Below are 18,185 nucleotides of genomic sequence, written 5' to 3'. Positions count from 1 at the left end.
GCTGCCTCTCCTATGACGTGCTCTTTATAAGAGAGGGTCTGCTGTGTGGCTCAGAACACAGTGAGAATGAGTTACTTCACATGTTTGAGAGGAGAGCTGTGCTCAGACTGCTGAGAGTGGAGAGGGGCCAGCAGGTGACTGGGGACTGCACAGACAGCAGGCTGGGTAAAAAGTAAACTGTGCAAGGCTTGAAGATGTGGCTTCAAACTCAGTGCAGTGACTATTTACCCGAGATGTGGGTCTAGACAAGGCTGCAGCAGCCTCCTGTGAAGAATGACAGGATGGACAGCTTTCTTTCTAGCTCCAAGGCTCAGTGACATGTAGGCCCCACTATTCATGTGCCTTCCGGGATAGTCCTGAGCTTCATGTGATTTCTCACCTTCTCCAGGGGACATTTAGCAATAGCATAGTTTGTAGTGTCAACAGGGGTAAAGATTCTATGGGCGTATAGAGAGTACGAGTTAAAGATACAGCCAAACACCCTAATATACATAGGTGAGGGGGTGTGTGGAGATCACCCAGTAGCAAAGTGCTTGCTGTGCCACCACGAGGATCTGAGTTCAAGCTCCATGGAAAAGGAAGCATAGTAGCACATACCTACAATCCCAGTGCTGGAGAATCAGAGAGAAGAGGGTTCCTGAGATGTTTTGGCCAGCCAACACAGCCACATGCATGTATTTGAAGATCAGTATAATGCCTTGCAACACAAATTAAGGTAGAGTGTGATGGGGGAGATGGGGACAGACAACCATGACCTTTGGCCTCCAAACACACACACACACACACACACACACACACACACACACACACACACACACACACACACACAAGTACCTGCACACAGATGGATACACAGTCAACATACTTATGGCAGAGTACCTGGCTCACAAGGGACCTGCACCCAGTGTAGGGAAGATCCTGTGATGAGTCCATGTCAGCTAATTAATGTCCTGTTACCAGGGCAATGGATTAAAAAATATTTTTAAGATAATCTGAAAATTAGGATATTTATGTGCAATATCATGAAGTTAAAATGTGCTGGCATTCTTAAAAGAAAAATAAAACATCCCAGAGATCAAGAAAAGCAGGGCTTCCTGTCTTTGGGATGTCATGTATTACAACTACTTTAGTTGCAAATGGTAATTAATGAGTAATTAATGAGTGTGGTTTAGCTGACGGTGGGGATTTCTCCATCTGCATCTAGTTATCTGAACCAGAGCTCAGCAGGTCAAGGACACAACCCCGTTGTGTCCGTACATCTGTGTGGTGAGGTGGATAAACCATTAAATGAAATACTATGCTTATTGCAAAGGTGCAAGTTTAGAGACAGGTCCTAACTCTAGGTCCCAAGATCTTTGAAAAGGGAGGAGGGGAGATGTGGAAGAAGTGCCAGATGTGCTTGCAGAGGCTCTCCAGATGTGCTTCCCTAGCAGCTAGCCTGGGAAGCATCAGCTGGGATCAGAGACCTGAATGACAAGACACATGAGGGGTCTGTGGCATCTCAACCATGAGGCGAGTGCTAGTGTTCATCCCTTTGTGTGGGAGGACCACAGAGCACTCTCTTGCTAGCAGCAGTGGGCACCTCACAGTTTTACAGGGAGCCTGGAGCTAGAGCATGATGCTGGCTCTGCATGGCACAGAGCTGATCAAGGGCTCACCGGGGTGCCAGCACATGGTGTCGTTATAACATTGTAAGGTCAGAAACCAAGTTACTACTATGTACTAACGTGAACTAGTGGTATTAAGGGTCAAGGAGATGGCTCTGTTGGTAAAATGCTTGTAGCACAAGCATGAGAACTCAAGTCTGATCTGTAGAACCAACACTAAGCAAACAAACAAACCACAGCCCAGATGTGATAGCACTCACTCTCATAGACCAAATCCTGTGAGAGGCAGGCAGATCCATGGGACATGATGGCCAGGTAGCCTAGCCAATACTGAGCTCATGCCAGTGAGAGACCCTGTCTCAAAAGGCAAGGTGGATAGTCTTGAGGAACAATACCTGTCTGTGGTCAACCTCTGTCCCTGAACATACAGGTACTTCCTCCCCACACAGAGACATGCAACAATAAAATAAAGTAGTAAAAAATAAATTATAACAAAACCCTAGGGCTAAGGCTGGCTACATACTCCTACCAAGCCTGTTCAGGTGCTAAGAAGTGTGACTCCCCTCAGTGACCTGAGTGCTTTCCTCCTCTCAGTCCTCTGTCTAGCATGCCTGCTGCTGGAGGTTACAACAGAGTAACTTCGCATCAGCTTCCAGGAGACTCTTTTCCTGTTAATTATCATGTTTGGACTGGCAGGATTTCTCTGGGCCCACTACGAGCATCCTTCTGGTGGTGCCGTCTGGGTAGAGAGAGGGCACGGCTAAGGTTGCAAGCTCCTGACCGTCCGTCGCTGGGCTGCTTGAGCAGGCTCCGCAGTTTTCGGTGTAATGATAGTTTGAGTTACATACAGGATGTAATTACCAACACTTATTTGCAACAGAAGAAGCCCATGTGCTTTCTTTTCCATTAATATGACACTGCCCTTTGTGGAATGCACAAACCACCCTTTCCTCAGAGCTCAGCTGAAACCTTACTCCCCCTTAGGCTCCTCAGCCAGCATCTTCCCCTGGTGTTCCACAGTTCCCATGTCGGCACCATGGTCTGTCTGCTCTCTGTCATCTGCTCTGTGACAAGCTCCTTGGAGGAAGGACGGTTCTCCTACTTTTCCTTCCTCTCTGCAAAACTATCAGTGCTTCTTGTGTGATTCTCACTCCCACTTTATAGCCCGGTGTCCTCTATTAGGAGAGTTCACAGTTGTGGGACTCTGTGAGGGACAGGGCATGCTAAATGCTAAGTGGCTTCCCTGTGATTAACACTCTGGGGAAAAGCCAACAGGAGGAGCACAGCAAAAGGTGGCCAAAGAGTGAGTTGGAAGACATAGCTTGGGGTGAGGGGTGGCTGACCCTCCTGCTATGGAAGCAGTGTAGCATGAGGGCTGCCTTCCCTTGGGGAGATTCTGCTCCCACAGGTGCTGCGCCCTCCCAAAGGAAGGACAGTTAGTGATGTCAGTCATATTCCTTGCAAACTGGCCAACCTGAAAATTAGCCTAACTGCCTCCAGGGTGGCAAAGGAGCGAGGCCTGTCCGTTCCATTTGGAAAGCCACAAGAGGAATGGGAATATGTATTCCCTCTTAGTGGTTATTTTAAATGATAATAACTTCAAGATTTGAACACAGCTCTTTCAAACCTTGCCCTAAACTAACAGAGCCATTGGTATTGTTTATGGGTCACTGTGGCATGCTCGTCTATGCAGGATTAGCACCTTGGCATCTTAGTCTCTTACCTGGACTGTGCATCTTTCACTCGCTGGTCCACAGGAGGGAACTCCATGTCCCCCAGCCTGCCACTAGTACTTAACCAGGGATGTCTGTGGACCTAGAGACTAGGGGGAAAGACACCATCTGTCTAGAAGCTTAATTAGGTCAATTCAGGGGGAAAATATCCAAAGGCAGTTCTAGAACTTTCTAAGAAGAGAGCAGCCTTATATGGCTAATAGCTGAGCATGAGTTATAGCCCCAGCAAAGAGAAAACCTTGACACAGGTGATGTTGGCTGCGAAGTGTGCAGGAAGAAAGGGAGCAACAACTCAGAAAGGAAAGGTTTGGAGCTGAGACAAGCCTGGGAGCCAGCTTCCCTCAGTGTTTAGGGATTGCTGGCCATTCACCTACCATGCTTGTTGGGTATTAATCTGTTTCTCTCTCTCTCTCTCTCTCTCTCTCTCTCTCTCTCTCTTGGTCTGTCTCTCTGCCTGCCCCCTGCTTCAGTGTGTGTGTGTGTGTGTGTGTGTGTGTGTGTGTGTGCGCGCGCGCGCGTGTGCTAGCATGTGTGCAAGCATGTGTGTGCATGTGTGTGACATGTGTGAGCCTGTGTGTGACATGTGTGTGAGATTATGTTGGCATGTGTGTGTTTGTGTGAATATGTGTGAGGATGTGTTTGTGACGTGTGTGTGACTGTGTGTGTGACTATATGTTAACATGTATGTGTGAACATGTGTGTGTTTGTGCATGTGTACATGCATGTATGTGAGCATGTGTGTGCAAGCGTGTGTGAGCATGTGTATGAGTAAGCATATGTTAGCATGTTTGTGAGTGTGTGTGAACATGTGTGTAAGCATGCATTTGTGTAAGCATGCATGTGTGTGAGCAGAGGTTGGTGTCAGGTGTCTTCCTGTACTGCTGTCCACCTAAGTTTTCAAGGCAGGTCTCTCCCTGGCCAGCCAGTGAGCTCCAGAGACCTTCCTGTCTCTACTCCACCAGTACTGTAATTATAGGCACACAATGCTGCTCTGGGCTTCCTCACATGGGGCCTGGGGACCTGAACTCAGGCCTTCAGGCTTTCTTGGTAAGCATTTTACTGACTAAGTCATCTCCACAGCCACAAACAATTGCCTGTTTTCTTGTGCATCATAGAGGAAACCTTTCCCCTACATCTGTGTATTTTCTGTAAAAACACATTGGAACCAATGAAAGGCCAAGTCCTCTGTGACCCCTTACTCACAGTGGATTGCAGGCTGCCTCCTTTTCCTAATTTCTGTTTCTATGAATAACCTGTGGAGTTGTGCAACATGCAGATGACACATGGGAATCAGAATTATGACTTTTATGTAGACCACACTGGGTTTTGCCTATAAATTGCCTCCAAACAGCTTAGCAAGGGATAAGGCTCTCTATCCCTTTCAGCTACCTGTTGGGTACAACCTGATCCTACAACTCTCCTCATGCCATGCAGGTTGTGAGCACTACCCAACCTTGAATACTCTCTCTGGGGTAAAAGATGTTACACTTCTAAAAATGTAGAAGAAGAAAACATAAACAAGCTATGGTCAGCACCCTAAGGGCACTGCTTAAAACCGAGCAGTTTATACTTACTGTGAAGAGCACAGCACAGAGACCCAGATATGATATGGTCCCCAGGCCCCGCTGCTCTGATTCAAACTGACTCAGGAATCTCCAAGGGACTGAAAAGTAGCTGGGAAGCTGGAAACAAACCAGAAGGCAGAGTAATTAGGTGGATAAAACACTGGCTTTGGAGTCACCGGAACGTGGCTGGTTCCACCATTGACTAATCCATCGGCCTTTGGCGATTCACGGAACAGCTGTGACTCAGTTTCTTACTGCAAAACAGGACATTATTACTTAACTTCTTTCTGATGAAAGGGAAGTGTGCAAAGGTTGTTTTTGAACACTGTCCTGCCCTCTGCTCCTCTGACACTGTCCTGCCCTCTGTACCTCTGCCTGTCTGACAGACCTGCTGGGCTGCTCAGAATTCCTGCCTGTTCCCCCAGCACAAACCTCTTAACCGATGTCTTGATTTTACCCCTTCCTAAAGTGTTCTTTCCACATTGTGTCTTAATTTTTTAACCAAATAAACATGTAAATGAATGAGTGAATGAATGAATAAAGCTGTTTCATTTGGCTTATTTTTCCTATAACATTATCATATTTTTAAAAATAAGTCATACCTCAAATTGACAAAATAACAATTGTATGTGTTTATGTGACATGATGTGGTATTTTATGTATATTCACACTGCGGAATGATCAAGTCCAGCCAATGAACACATCTATCACTTTAGCTCCTGAGCATTTCCTTGCTGTGGCAAGTACTTGCAATCCAGTTTTAGTAGTTCTGGAATACAGCCACTAATGCCTCTGTCAGGTAAGGATGGAAACTTAGTCCTCAGTGACATGCTGGCTGCACCTTTGCCCTTTCTCCAGCCATTCCACCTCTCCTTCCTCATCAGATCATCCCAAGATCAGCCCATCTATATAAGCATGTTTGGTGCTTCTTCTAGTCACATGGCGGACCAAAGCTTCTACCCTATCACCTCCTCTGTCTCTCTGTGTGGCTTCTGCTACAGCTAAACTTAGTTCCCCCTTCAGGCTTTTGATGTGGCGACGAGGTCAATGTCAAAGAGACTTGTCACTTTTGTGATGATGGCTTAAGACACACTCCCTATGTTTTTAGGGAATAATGTTTGAATGTGTGTCCCAGGAGACGTGCTCGGTCCTCACTCTGTCAGAATCTGAAAAGACTGAGTTAGACATGGACATTCGGAAGCCTTCAGAAGGAGGCTGAGTTAAAACCGAGGGAAAGTGGAGCCCCCAGGAAATTCTGCTACAGGGGCCCTAGCAACACTCCCGAACCTCCGATAGAGTAACTGGCAATTCCAAAAGTAATCTGGAGATTCGGCAACCTTGACATTTTAAAATGAGTGTTTCACAGAAAGGATCATAATGCAAAGCTGTGGAGACAAGTGAATGGGTGTGTGTCCACGTCTCACTTTCTTAAAACCCAACAGGCCACCACACACCTCTCCAGGGAAGGAATTTGGGGAAGAAAGATAGTGTATGTTAAAATGACCACAGCCTAGAAGAGCACAACAGAAGCAATGGCGGATGCCCACGTGGTATGGATATCCCAATTCCTGCTTATGAAGCTAAATGAAAGGACGCTAACTTCACACAGCTGCTCCAATATTTGATATCTGATATTTTCTCACACATGATGTACAAAGGATGTGCTCTCTACACACTCAGGCAGAGGTCTTTGTGTGAGTTCATTTCAATCTGCCACTTACTCTACAAAAAGAAGAAAACAAAACCACTGTCAGCCCAGACGCTTTCCTCAGCTGTCCAGGATCGAGTGTAGGCAGAGCTGGGTAGAGAAAATTATACAGAAGACCAGCTCATTGTCTGGGTTTGGGAATTTAGGGAGAGGAAAATCTCAATATCTGGTCCCTTCTCTCTTCTCACCTTTTCAAGTGTGTATTTGTATATGGCATGTTAAAGGCCTTGGGTGTGACAATGTGTAACACTGTATTATGTGTGTGTGTGTGTATCCCACTTTCGTGTATAACAATGTATTATGTGTGTGTGCATCCCATTTTCATGTGTAACACTGTATTATATGTGTGTGCATGTAACACTGCATTATGTGTGTGCATGTTACATTGTATTATATGTGTGAGTATCCACTTTCATTTTTCTTTTCCTCTTTTCCTATCTCTTCTTCACTTTTCTTGCCTCCTCCTTGTTGCCCTCTCCACCATCTCCACCTCACTTCTAGTTACCACATGCACCTGAACACATGCAGGCACATGCACATAGATGTACATGAGTGCACACATGCAAACATGCATACACAATGCATGCATACACATACATATATGCTCATAACACAGATACAAACACATACATACACACAAATAACAAGAACACATGATAGGCATACATATATATGTACACACATATAGTACACATACACATGCATGCACACACACACACACACACACACACACACACAAGCTGAGAATTGACTTGATTCTCTGAGGGTTCTTTACAGTGCTGTGTCTTTTGGACTCTCTTAAAACTAGATCCCACATGGATTATAAAAAGAAGAAGAAAGGGAAACAAAACAAAACAAAACACAAAGCCCAAGCAAACAACCAAACCTGCACCTGACACGTAAAGTTGACACCAAGAATTTAGACCCCCATTGCTAAGATCATTTGTCATCTCCAGTTTCCTCCCAAAGGAGTGGGATTAAGCTGAGGGTTCTGGCAATTGGAACTGGCTAGATGTCGTAAGCAAGAAAAAAAAAAGCCATATGGATTTGTGAGGAATTGAACCCAAGCTTCATATTAGCCTCTGAGTAAAATGGTTTCTAATCATACTTAATCTTGCTTGGATGTATTCAGGGAATCCTGAAGTACCACCTGCGCAGAAATCTCCAAGGCAGTACCCTTGGGATGTGCTGGGTAGGCAAAGCCTGCATTCCCCCCTGTAGACCTGGGGTTTGATGTGTAGACAGAATGAGTGCTTTTGAGATGTGCTGGGTAGGCAAAGCCTACAATTCCCCTCTAGACCTGGGGATTGATGTGTAGACAGAATGTCCAATTTTGCAACTGGCTGAGCCAGAAGAGGATTTAATATAACATTCAAAGTGGTACTCAAATTGTCAAGAAACCTTCAGTAAAATAACACTGCAAATCACACTCGGCAAAAACAGCTGGCAGAGTAGACATGATGGAATTGAGGAACACAGCAGATGGACTCACCCCCGGTAACATGATTTCAAGGTTCACACACTGGGTGGTTTTTCTATTTACAAGACAGCCAATTTCCACCCTGCCCCTCTGCTTTGGGTTTGACACAAGTCCAAGTCCTCAATCGGACTTCGTCTGACTGTGGTCTAGTTCAGATTAGATTTTGTCACCACTCTTCATGGCAGACAGGAATCCAGCAGCTGGGCAAGGAGGAAGGAGGGAGGGAAAGATGGAGCTATGTCCCGTGAGGTGGAAACACCCAGTCTCAGGTGTGGAGACCACTGCAGCCAGAGGCGCACAGTCTAACAGCATCCAGTCTAACAGATGAGTGTCCAGGAAGAGAGCATCTCAGAGTCCTGGAGCATTTGTTCTAGATGAGTGCATGTGTGGTGCAGTACAGCACTGCTATTATGAACTCATGCAGAAAAGGTTCAACAGATAGTAACAAATAAAATGAGCAGGTCTCAGAAACTGATGGGCTTCTGCTCTTCGGTGATCTTCATGTAAGTTCAGACAGAAGACTGTCAAACAGGTAAATCAACAGTAAAACAAACTTGGCCAAACGCTAACATTCTGTCAGTGCTGAAATAGTCACACAGCTGCTTCTTTTATTTTAAATGCTACCCATCCACAAACGGAGACATCAGGGAATGAACAATTTTGAATACTTACAATTCATTAGACACTTATTTTCCATTCCTACAAAATCTACTTTTAAGTGTTCAGTAAGAGGTTAAATTTCCCTCCCTCCTTCTCTTCCTCCTTCCCTCTCTTCCTCTCCTCTCTTCCTCTTCCTCTGTCTCTGTCTCTGTCTGTCTCTGTCTCTGTCTCTGTCTCTGTCTCTGTCTCTCTCTGTGGATGAGTGTTGAGAGAGAATCTCAGATAGCCCAGGTTAACCTTAAATTCATGATGTAGCTAAGGTGGCTCTAACATTCTGATCCTCCAGTTTCTACCCTTCCTAAGCTCTGGTATCTCAGGTGTGTGCACCAGAACACATAGCTTTCTGCTTATTAATTTCAACTTGAGGGCACACGAAGCCATGTGAAGGCAACCAAGGATGCACTTATTGTGTCCTTTTAACTGTAGAGAGAAGATTCTGAGGAACAGAGAAAGCCTCTCTTTTATTTTAGAGACTCAACTAGAAACGCTGCTCACCCCAGCGTTCATCTGGAGGGAACTTGAAGCCTCCTTTTTCTAGCCAGAGATATACAGCAAGACTCTGACTCAAACAAAATAGAAATGGGTAGCAGAAAGAAACACAACCAAACAATAAAGTTACGGGGACAGAGCGTTCCTAGGCAAGAGCAGCTCCATATTTACACACCTGGGATGATGGCATCATGTGGATGTTTAAAAATTTAGAAGAAAAAAGACCCAACACGACCCTATTTGTACACTTCAGCTCTCACATAGCCACTGCTGAACAGTCCACAACATTCTGCAAGTCACCACTTGGTCAAGCGCAAGGAGAGAGCACTGTGGAAGGGCCTGCAGGAGTTCCATTTTTTTTTCTTTGTTCGAGGTGATTATGTCATCTATGAGAGACCAATGAACCTTCATTGTACTCATGACATTGAATTCTGATCCCAGGAAGTCTTGAGGGAGAGAAGCTCTCATTGGAGAAGAATTCAGAGAAGAAAAAGGAGGCAGATCAAACCACACCAATTAGAACTGGACAGGATGCACTCTGGACACAGAGTGAATGGAGGTCTGTAGGACTCTTGCTGGTCATCTGCCAACTTAGCCCAGGAGTCCATTCATGGTTGGCCAACGTGCTATCACCCCAGAGACAAGGTGTCACCAATACCTGATACTCTTCATTGGGCATGATCCAACAATCCAAGATGAAGTTGTAAACACATCTTTCTGGAGACTTTAGCTTAGGTCTCAGTCAATCCTGACACTTAGGAGATTCTGAGGGGCAAGTGTGGAACAGAGCTCATCTGCATTCTACTTCAAATCCCTAAGTAAGAGATCATAAAGACACTGGGCAAGGAGATGGCTGGGGAAGTAGATGTCTCAGGCTACACTATGAAGTGATGCAACCAAGTGTGTGAGTGCACTTGTGTGTGTGTGTGTTGTTGAGTGTGGCTTTCTGTCCTCAGAGGCATACCACAGGCACATGGGCCCTGCTTTTGCTGAAGAGCGGTGACATCTTACTTGGGTCCACACAGAAATAAAAGCAGGGTGAAGCTGGCTTCTCTGCCACCTTTCTGTGGCACCTCCTTTTGGGGCCAGAGTCCTGTTAGTTTTACACATTTTTTAGTCACTAAGAATAGCTTCTGCCAAATAGCTCATTCCCATTTAAGGCTAAAACACACAAAGACAGTGCTAAACCTGCTGTCACCCTGGATTCTAGAAGACCATTCTCACAGGACAGTCTGTCCCCTGGATAGGAACTTCCATCTTTGTTGAGGAGGCTGTAGCCAGAAACAGGTCCCACTGCAAGAACCAAACTGTCCCCTCCCGCCCACCCATCATGCTGAGAAGACAGTGACAGTCCACAGTCCATCAACTCCCTTTACACAATCAGTACTGAGCCAAGGCCTTCTGCAGTTTGATTTCTCACCCCTGTCCTCAGTCTCAAGTTCTTTCTCTTTAAGCCTAAAGCTCATGTCAATGCTCAAGGGTGAACTTGGGGTTATCTTTACTCAGCCCTTCTAAAATATATTAAATCTTCTTTGTTTGCTTTTCACTTTCTCCTCTCTTCCATTAGCATATTGGGATGAATGGCAGAGCCTTGCCTGCTGAGGGCTTCAGGAGGCAGGACTTCAGTTCTAAAACTCCAGGGGTGAAGATTTCTGGTTGTGAAACAATGAGCATCAGTCAATATAATATGTAGGCAGCTAAATGGAAATTCAGAACTAAGGAAGAAAGGGCAAATAGGTATGGATTTGGTGGCCACCAGCATCTTCTGATTCCAGTATGGAGAGGCTAAGCAGTGGGGGGAAGGGGGCTGGAGAGACAGCTCAGTGGTTTCAAGCCCATGGTAGGAGCCAGGCTTTCACCACCCTAGTCAAGGGAGAGATGTCCTCTAGCTTCTGTGACACACACACACACACACACACACACACACACACACACACACACACACACACACACACACACCCCATTTAAAAAGTACCAAAGAAATAGATGAGGTTACCAGCCCTTAAACTTGGGGTTAGAGTCCACCACAACACTGCGTTATGGGTGATAAGGAATTCTTGGGCTTCTTTGTGGACTATATTTTACATACAACAGAGAATATACTTGCAAACAGGCATATACCACATTTCTGAGACCAAATCCTCTTCCTGTAGGGAACTGGCATCAAGGCACAGGGTTCACACAGGTAGAACCCTTGAGCACACTGGAAGAATTTCATTTATTTAAAAGTGATCTTAACTATTATTAAAGGATAGGCTATTGTTCTAGAGTGCTTAGAATCAGGTAGACAATTTCCTAAAATCTCAAAACTTGATATCGACCGAGTTTTCTCACTTTCTATAGCTGGTAGCATACGTCAGAATTAGCTTACAGTGTATCTTTCCTCTGCTTAATGAGAAAAAAGAGGGAAGAATAAGAAAAAGATATGTTGATAATAAATTTTAGCTTTCTAAATGACTAGACCTTGTTTGTCTAAAAGTATTACCACATATAACGAGTTTTAACGGCTAACTCACTGTGAGATTTCATCCTATCAACTTGACAAGATCCACTCTCTTAGGAGACAAGCCTCTTGGCTTGCTGGTGAGGGATCATCTAGGTTAATTGGCCTGGGAAGGTACTCAGTAACCATGGGCAACACCATTGTCATGGGCAGGGCCAGAGGTGTCCAGACTAAAGCAGAAGTAATCTGAGCACTAGAATTCACTTCTCTCGGCTGCATGTCTGTGGACATGCCGTGTCCAGCCCCACACCACCCCTACAGATGTGATTCCTCCACCATGATGCCACAGCTGTGATTACATGCCAAGCTGTAACCTGGAACTGGGAATCAAAATGAATTCTTCTCGTCTTAAGTTGCTTGCATCAGGCATTTTGTAGCAGCAACAAGATGAATTCATAATGCACTAATAACCATCAATTTACTAATTTAATATCAAAGTAGTCAACATTTTTATGGACTTTCAACATTTATATTTCTGGCATTTATGAGAAATAGGCATCAACCAAAAACACTTCAGGGAAAATGTCTTATAAAGGTCAGTGTGTATCCATGACCAAAGCTACTATCATTTCTAGAAAACAATACCTCAATGAAATGGGCAAAGATTCAACATTCATCACATACATATCTTGCCACATAGAATTTTCTAGAATTTGCCCTAGTGAGTTGTGTTAAAGTCAGCGATTTGTACATTCTGTGGCTGTATTATTTTTTTCTAAGTCAGCTTCCAGACTTCCGACAATTGAATGTTCGCCAGCACTGAGTCAAATTTTCCTACCTTCTGAATAAGAGTGCTTCTTGATTTCTGTGTATTTCCCCATACGGGCTAGTCTGTGTCACATGTTGGGATCAGAGATTTTAAAAAGGCTCTTGTCTGGGTTCAGCCCGTTTTTAGAAGTACTTGTACACCTTTTGATCCAATCTGACCTGATGCCTCCCTTCTTATGCAAGCCCACTATTCCTGAACCCTGTAACATCTTACCCTGTTAGAGAAGACCTCTTTCTACTGCCCCTTGGCCTCCTTGCCCACTGGAGGACAGAGCCTACTCCCTCAAATGAAGATGTTTCCTGGCTCCTATAGGGTCCTGCAACCCAGGGTTATTTCATATAGATGTTGCCACATAATTCTTCCCTGCTCCTCATCCTGGACTACCTTGTGAATGTGAGTAGTATACTTCTAGCAAGGAAATTAACTCACTGAACAATAGTAGGACATGAAAAATTTGTTTTAGAGTTCTCAGGCTGGTAATTTATCACAGGCTGGATTTGCTTTATAGAGTTTTCAGACTCTGGTAATTTATCACAGGCTAGGTAGTATTGTATATGGGTGACTCCAGGTTCTTATGGGACCTCATTTAGTGATTTAGAGATATAGTGATTTTAGCTAAGTCCTATCAGTCAGTAGTCAGAATCTATTAGCTCATTAATTTTTATGTGTTTTACTTGCTGATTTGGTTATTAAGTCAACTATATATGGAGGTCATTAGAAGCAGTAACTGTAAAATGCTTTACTGATGTGATACAAAAACAGATACAGGGACTGGGGAGACAGATCAGTACATAAGAACACTTGGTGTGCAGGCCTGAGGATGGGGAGACAGGTCAGTACATAAGAACACTTGGTGTGCAGGCCTGAGGATGATTTTGAACCCTTCACACCCATGCAAAAGCAAGGAATATCCTCAAATCCACTCATAGCTCCAGTGCTGGGGTGTGGGGTGGGATGATGGTGGGGCTTGCTGGCTGGTAGTCTAGCTGTAGGCCCAGAGAGTGATCGTTTCAAGGGATTGAGGAAAGTGATAGAGGTGGACATGTGCATCCTCCACTGCCTCTATGCAACCTGCACACACATGCATACATACATGTGCACACACACACACCCCATGTAGGTTCTCTTCGGGGGAAGATGACATAAGAACACAAACTCTGAAATAGAGTAACAATGATATTTAATTATTATGATGATCTATGTGACACACTCAGTGGCACTGATGGCAGGTAGGCTACTGGGGTGGAACCATCTAACTGGGAGAAAGCCGACAGAAATGACCCTAGAAAAGAGTAACTTCCCTCCTGTGCACAAAAATAAATAAATAAATAAAAATAAAAAAAAAAATCAAAGACTGACGGTCAAATAGGCTTTTGTAAGGGGCCAAAGGTGTAAAACATCTGTTTAAAAAGAAATATAGATTTAGTTTGCTGGCTTTCAATGTCTGGTAGTCTTAGCTGCTTCTCCTTACTGCCTGAGGTAAAGGGCCTATGATGCTGGTGCTGTTACTAAGGTAAAGGGCTGTGATGCTGGTGTTGTTGCTAAGGTAAAGGGCTGTGATGCTGGTGTTGTTGCTAAGAGGCATATGATGCTGGTGCTGTTACTAAGGTAAAGGGCATGTGGTGCTGGTGTTGTTGCTAAGAGGCCTGTGATGCCTGTAGTTTATGATAAGTGGCCTACAGTTGCTTGGTTCACTGGCTTTCTCTGTGTTGTCAACAATCTTTGTGACATAGCAGAGCTGTTTGCTGGCATTGAGAGCTTTGACCCAACTTTTCATCTCAGGTGTGTGTATATATATATATATATATATATATATATATATGCTTCCTACCTTGGAATTTATTATACAAAATTCTCTTTTTTCCAGCAAACAGTGCTTTTGTCTTTACTGTTTAAATACAGGATTTTCTAACTTAATCCAGTCTAATTGTAAAAGTATATTAAAACATTCAAAAGCAGTTATAATTATGGATACCTGACTCTGCAGTATAACCAACCCCAGGAAAAGTGCTAAGTTGGCTCCTTGAACTCTGGCATGAGTCAGCACTTAGCTAAGGGACAGGACTTTAAATCAACACTGATTCTAAATGACAAAACATGTCTAAGCAGGTCACTGTCAGCTCAGTCTCAGGGGTCTGTGACTTTTTCAGCTTTGTCAGACAACAAGAGACTGGTTCAGTTATATATGCAACATTCCTTACAAAAAATCTGAGTGTTCCCATTTTAGTGTGGACTAGTATGTGGAGACAAACTGGCACTCACTGGGTATCCAGGGATTGTGTGTTCCGCTCTTTTGTACAGCCTTCTTTGCTGTTTCTTTGGCGCAGGTAATTCACATGGGTTCTGGCTAACTTAAGGGGAAAGTGGACCTGAATACTCCAAGAATATCTTGGTTATACCGTAGAGTTCAAGACTCAGAACATTGGGTTTAAATAAGCTCTGACTTCAGAAGGGAAACCTTTTTAGGGCACACTCAGTGACTTACCAGTTAACTTTTCACTGGAGTTCCAGTAAATGTCAGGTCTTCAGCTGCAGATCCCTCAATCAAGGTGAAGAATTAAAGATAATAGCTTGAGTGTTTGCCTGTGGCCACCACCCTGGGTTTATCACTGTGCAGTGATGGTCACATCAACATGCCTCATCACACAGAGTACCAGCATTGTTTTATAGTCTACAAATCATTTCTCTGTCATATATGAGGAAACTGAGTCCTAGTAGGCTAGGCTGTGTGTCTAAATTTAGGCCCCACCTAGAATGTGGCTGGCTTAGGATACTAAGATAAGCCAGGATGCCCCTATGGAGGGAGCACTGGGCCACACCAGCCTGAAGAAGCAGAGGCCAGTGTTAAAAGGCCCAAGGCTGAAACTCACATGAGAAACTCAGTCTATTTAATAAACTCCAACATGTCACTTCCTATCCAGGGTTACTAACATGCGAAATACTAGGCAGTTCCACTCACATGGGGTTGGGGGTCTTTTCCACCCAAGATGGTAGTGTCAGATTTGTAATTTGAAAGTAGTTGTACCTGTCAAAAAGGCCAAGGTGATCGGCTTGCTTCCAGTCTTTCACGAGACTCTGTGGGGTTCACATCTCTAGGATGGAGGCTTACCTTTGCAGTAGGAAGTGCCTGATTATCTCATTTTCCTGGTGCTTGCCACCTGAGGTGGTCTAGGCTCTTTTGATAACCAAACAAAAACCACAATGCATTTAGTTGGAAATATACCTTAAGTACCACCCAACACCATTAGCTAGTTGAGCTTAAATAATTGCTATACACACGTCAGACTTCACAAATGGACTTCCAGGCATCTTTAAGGACACCCCACGGAAAAGGCATAGCAATAACCCCAAGTGGAGTAGCCTGGAGCCTGGTCAGTGTTCCTCAGTCTTCATATGCTGACAGATCTAACTCATCCTAAGAGAACACCTACTTTGTATAGACAACAAAGCTGGAACCCCAAGCAGAAAAAGACACAGCCTCTTGTGGTAGTTGGGTAAGGCAGACTCAAGACTAGATACTCTCCTGGCATCTCTGCTCTCTCTGGACCTCAGCAACAGTGACCTATACCCCACACTAACCTAAGGCCAATCTGAGTGATGTGTGATGGCTCCCTGACATTTAATTTGGAAATAAAATGTCAAGTGAACTTAAATACTGGGCCCAGACCTACTGGCTTCTGTCTGAATTCAAAACTCTCCTCACTTTTCCCACGTAGCAGCAAGTCAGGCTAATGGCTTGCTTACTCCGAATTCTACTTGAGTTTCTATGATAACTAAGGAGTTGTAAGATTCTTGGTAAATGCTGTCATTACTTAAGGGGGAGTGTTCACAAAACACAATCATTTATGGTTTGAGAAAGAAACAATTTTTTTAAAGAAACAGTATTTTTTAAAGATTTAATAAACTGTAGCCTAGCATGGTGGAACATGCCTTTCCCAGCACACAGGAGACAAAGGCATATGGATAACTCTGATTTTGAAGCAGGACTATACAGTGAGGCCCCAACCTTTAAGAAACAAAAACATGACAATCAAGCAACTTTTTGGAGTTCCTTTTATTGTACTGAGAAATCCCAGAAAAATACAAAGCCCAGGAAGCAGAAGCACTGCAGGACGTGAGCACAACATCCCGTGGGTCCAAACTACTCATGGTTTCATGCTGGAGCTCACTGCTCATGAATTATGAACGTCCCGATTTATCCCTTATGTCTGGTATTTGATTAAATAGATGTGTAGATTTCTGTTATGATTTTTACCAGATATTCAATTATGAAACATGATCTCAAGCCTTTGAAGAATGGCAGGAAGCAAGCCTGGGCCACACATTCCAGTTCACCCAGAGCAGCTGCTCTAAACCTGGCCAGCTAGTAGTGTTCACTTTTGGTAAATCTATGGAAACATATGAGGTCACGTGTGGGGAAGTGGTCAGGTTAGTCAGAACAATGGCCATGCCAATGTGTCTGCCCACTCTACTTAGAATCAAGTAAATGCATGGCTACACAGTGGTTGCTCCCTACACATCACCTTGAGGTGGTCACAAGGTAATCCTTTACCAAATACAGTGCCATCAGGTTACCAGAAGCTGTATAGGCTTACCTGAAGCACTCTGGATAACACACAGATTTCCCATGACTTTGGGTCATAGGCACTCTTCCATCACTCCTCATGATAAAATAGCAGAGAGTTAGATCCGCTGATGGGTCTGTAGAAACTGCTGTGGCTCATTCTGGAACTGAAAAGCACTTTCCAGGTTTAAACAGAAAACAAGAGCACTTGTCTAAGTCATAGTATCTAACTTAGAAGTCTAGTGACTGACGCAATGGCCAGGGCAAGGCAGCCCATCACGTTCCCTTTATTCAATGCCACCAGGCTCTACGGCCATTAGAGCACTCGCTGCTTCTGGGCGCAGGAGAAAAACAGCTTCAGAGTGGGCAGGCTTGACGACCGATGGATCTGCTGTGTCTCTACTCAATGTCAACAGGCTCTGTAGCTATTAGAGCACTCAGCTGCTTCTGGGCGCAGGAGAGGAACAGCTCCAGGCTGGACAGGCTACGCTGGCGGGTGACTTGATCGAGCTGTTGATTGTTTAGAAAGGAGAGAGAGAGAGAGAGAAACATCAGTTGGGAGGATTCCAGTCGGACACCAGGGAAAAACTCTAGGAGCTTTCTGGTAGAAAGGACTTGAAGCCCAGTGGGATTTCCAACCATCTGCCTGTATCATCAAGGCTGTTCACCTGTTATCCAGGATTACAGGGCGACATTGTAATCTCACGGCTGACTGTGATCTGCAGTTACTGGAGAAGTTGTATGTAGAAAATCAGAATGACTTTTAGAAAATATGAGTACAAAAGACTAGAACAAACATCCTCAAAGATCCTACGAAAACCAAAGATGCACAGGACACAAAGATTAGCCAATGCCATCACACTTCAATTCAGCACACTGCTGGGGGTAGAGAGGACTAAGTAAAATAACTGGGGCAGGAGGCTGGAGGTGGCTGGAGCGGGGAGGGGGCTGGAGGGGCAGAGGGGGCTGGAGAGGGGAGGGGCAGCTTGCCATTAGGGTTAAGGGCAGTGTTGCCTTTGCAGAGGACTACAGTTTGGTTCCCAGTACCCACATATAGACTGACACCTACTTTAACTCCTCTTCTGGGGACCTGATGCTCCCCTCTAT

General features: G+C 44.6%; 1 protein-coding gene and 1 long non-coding RNA gene across 11 annotated transcripts in view; one reads left to right on the top strand and one right to left on the bottom strand.

Annotated features, from left to right (window-relative positions):
* Positions 1–18,185, top strand: part of Gm36244 — a 103,113-nt gene that overhangs the window by 26,580 nt on the left and 58,348 nt on the right. The window lies entirely within an intron of this gene.
* Positions 16,550–18,185, bottom strand: part of Ccdc91 (coiled-coil domain containing 91) — a 156,743-nt gene continuing 155,107 nt past the window's right edge. For 5 of the 9 annotated variants that reach the window (XM_006507076.2, XM_030255551.1, XM_006507078.3 and 2 more), the window contains one exon: positions 16,550–17,588. In XM_006507076.2, coding sequence (XP_006507139.1) covers positions 17,478–17,588 — 111 coding nt within the window. In that variant the 3' untranslated portion in view covers positions 16,550–17,477. The remainder of the gene's footprint in view (positions 17,589–18,185) is intronic. The other 4 variants (NM_001355715.1, NM_001355714.1, NM_025911.2 and 1 more) reach the window with 1 other exon arrangement.

Source organism: Mus musculus, chromosome 6 (genome assembly GCF_000001635.26).
Source record: "Mus musculus strain C57BL/6J chromosome 6, GRCm38.p6 C57BL/6J".
NCBI lineage: Eukaryota > Metazoa > Chordata > Mammalia > Rodentia > Muridae > Mus > Mus musculus.
Note: the sequence above shows the minus strand (reverse complement) of the source record. Positions and strands in the feature narration are given on the sequence as shown.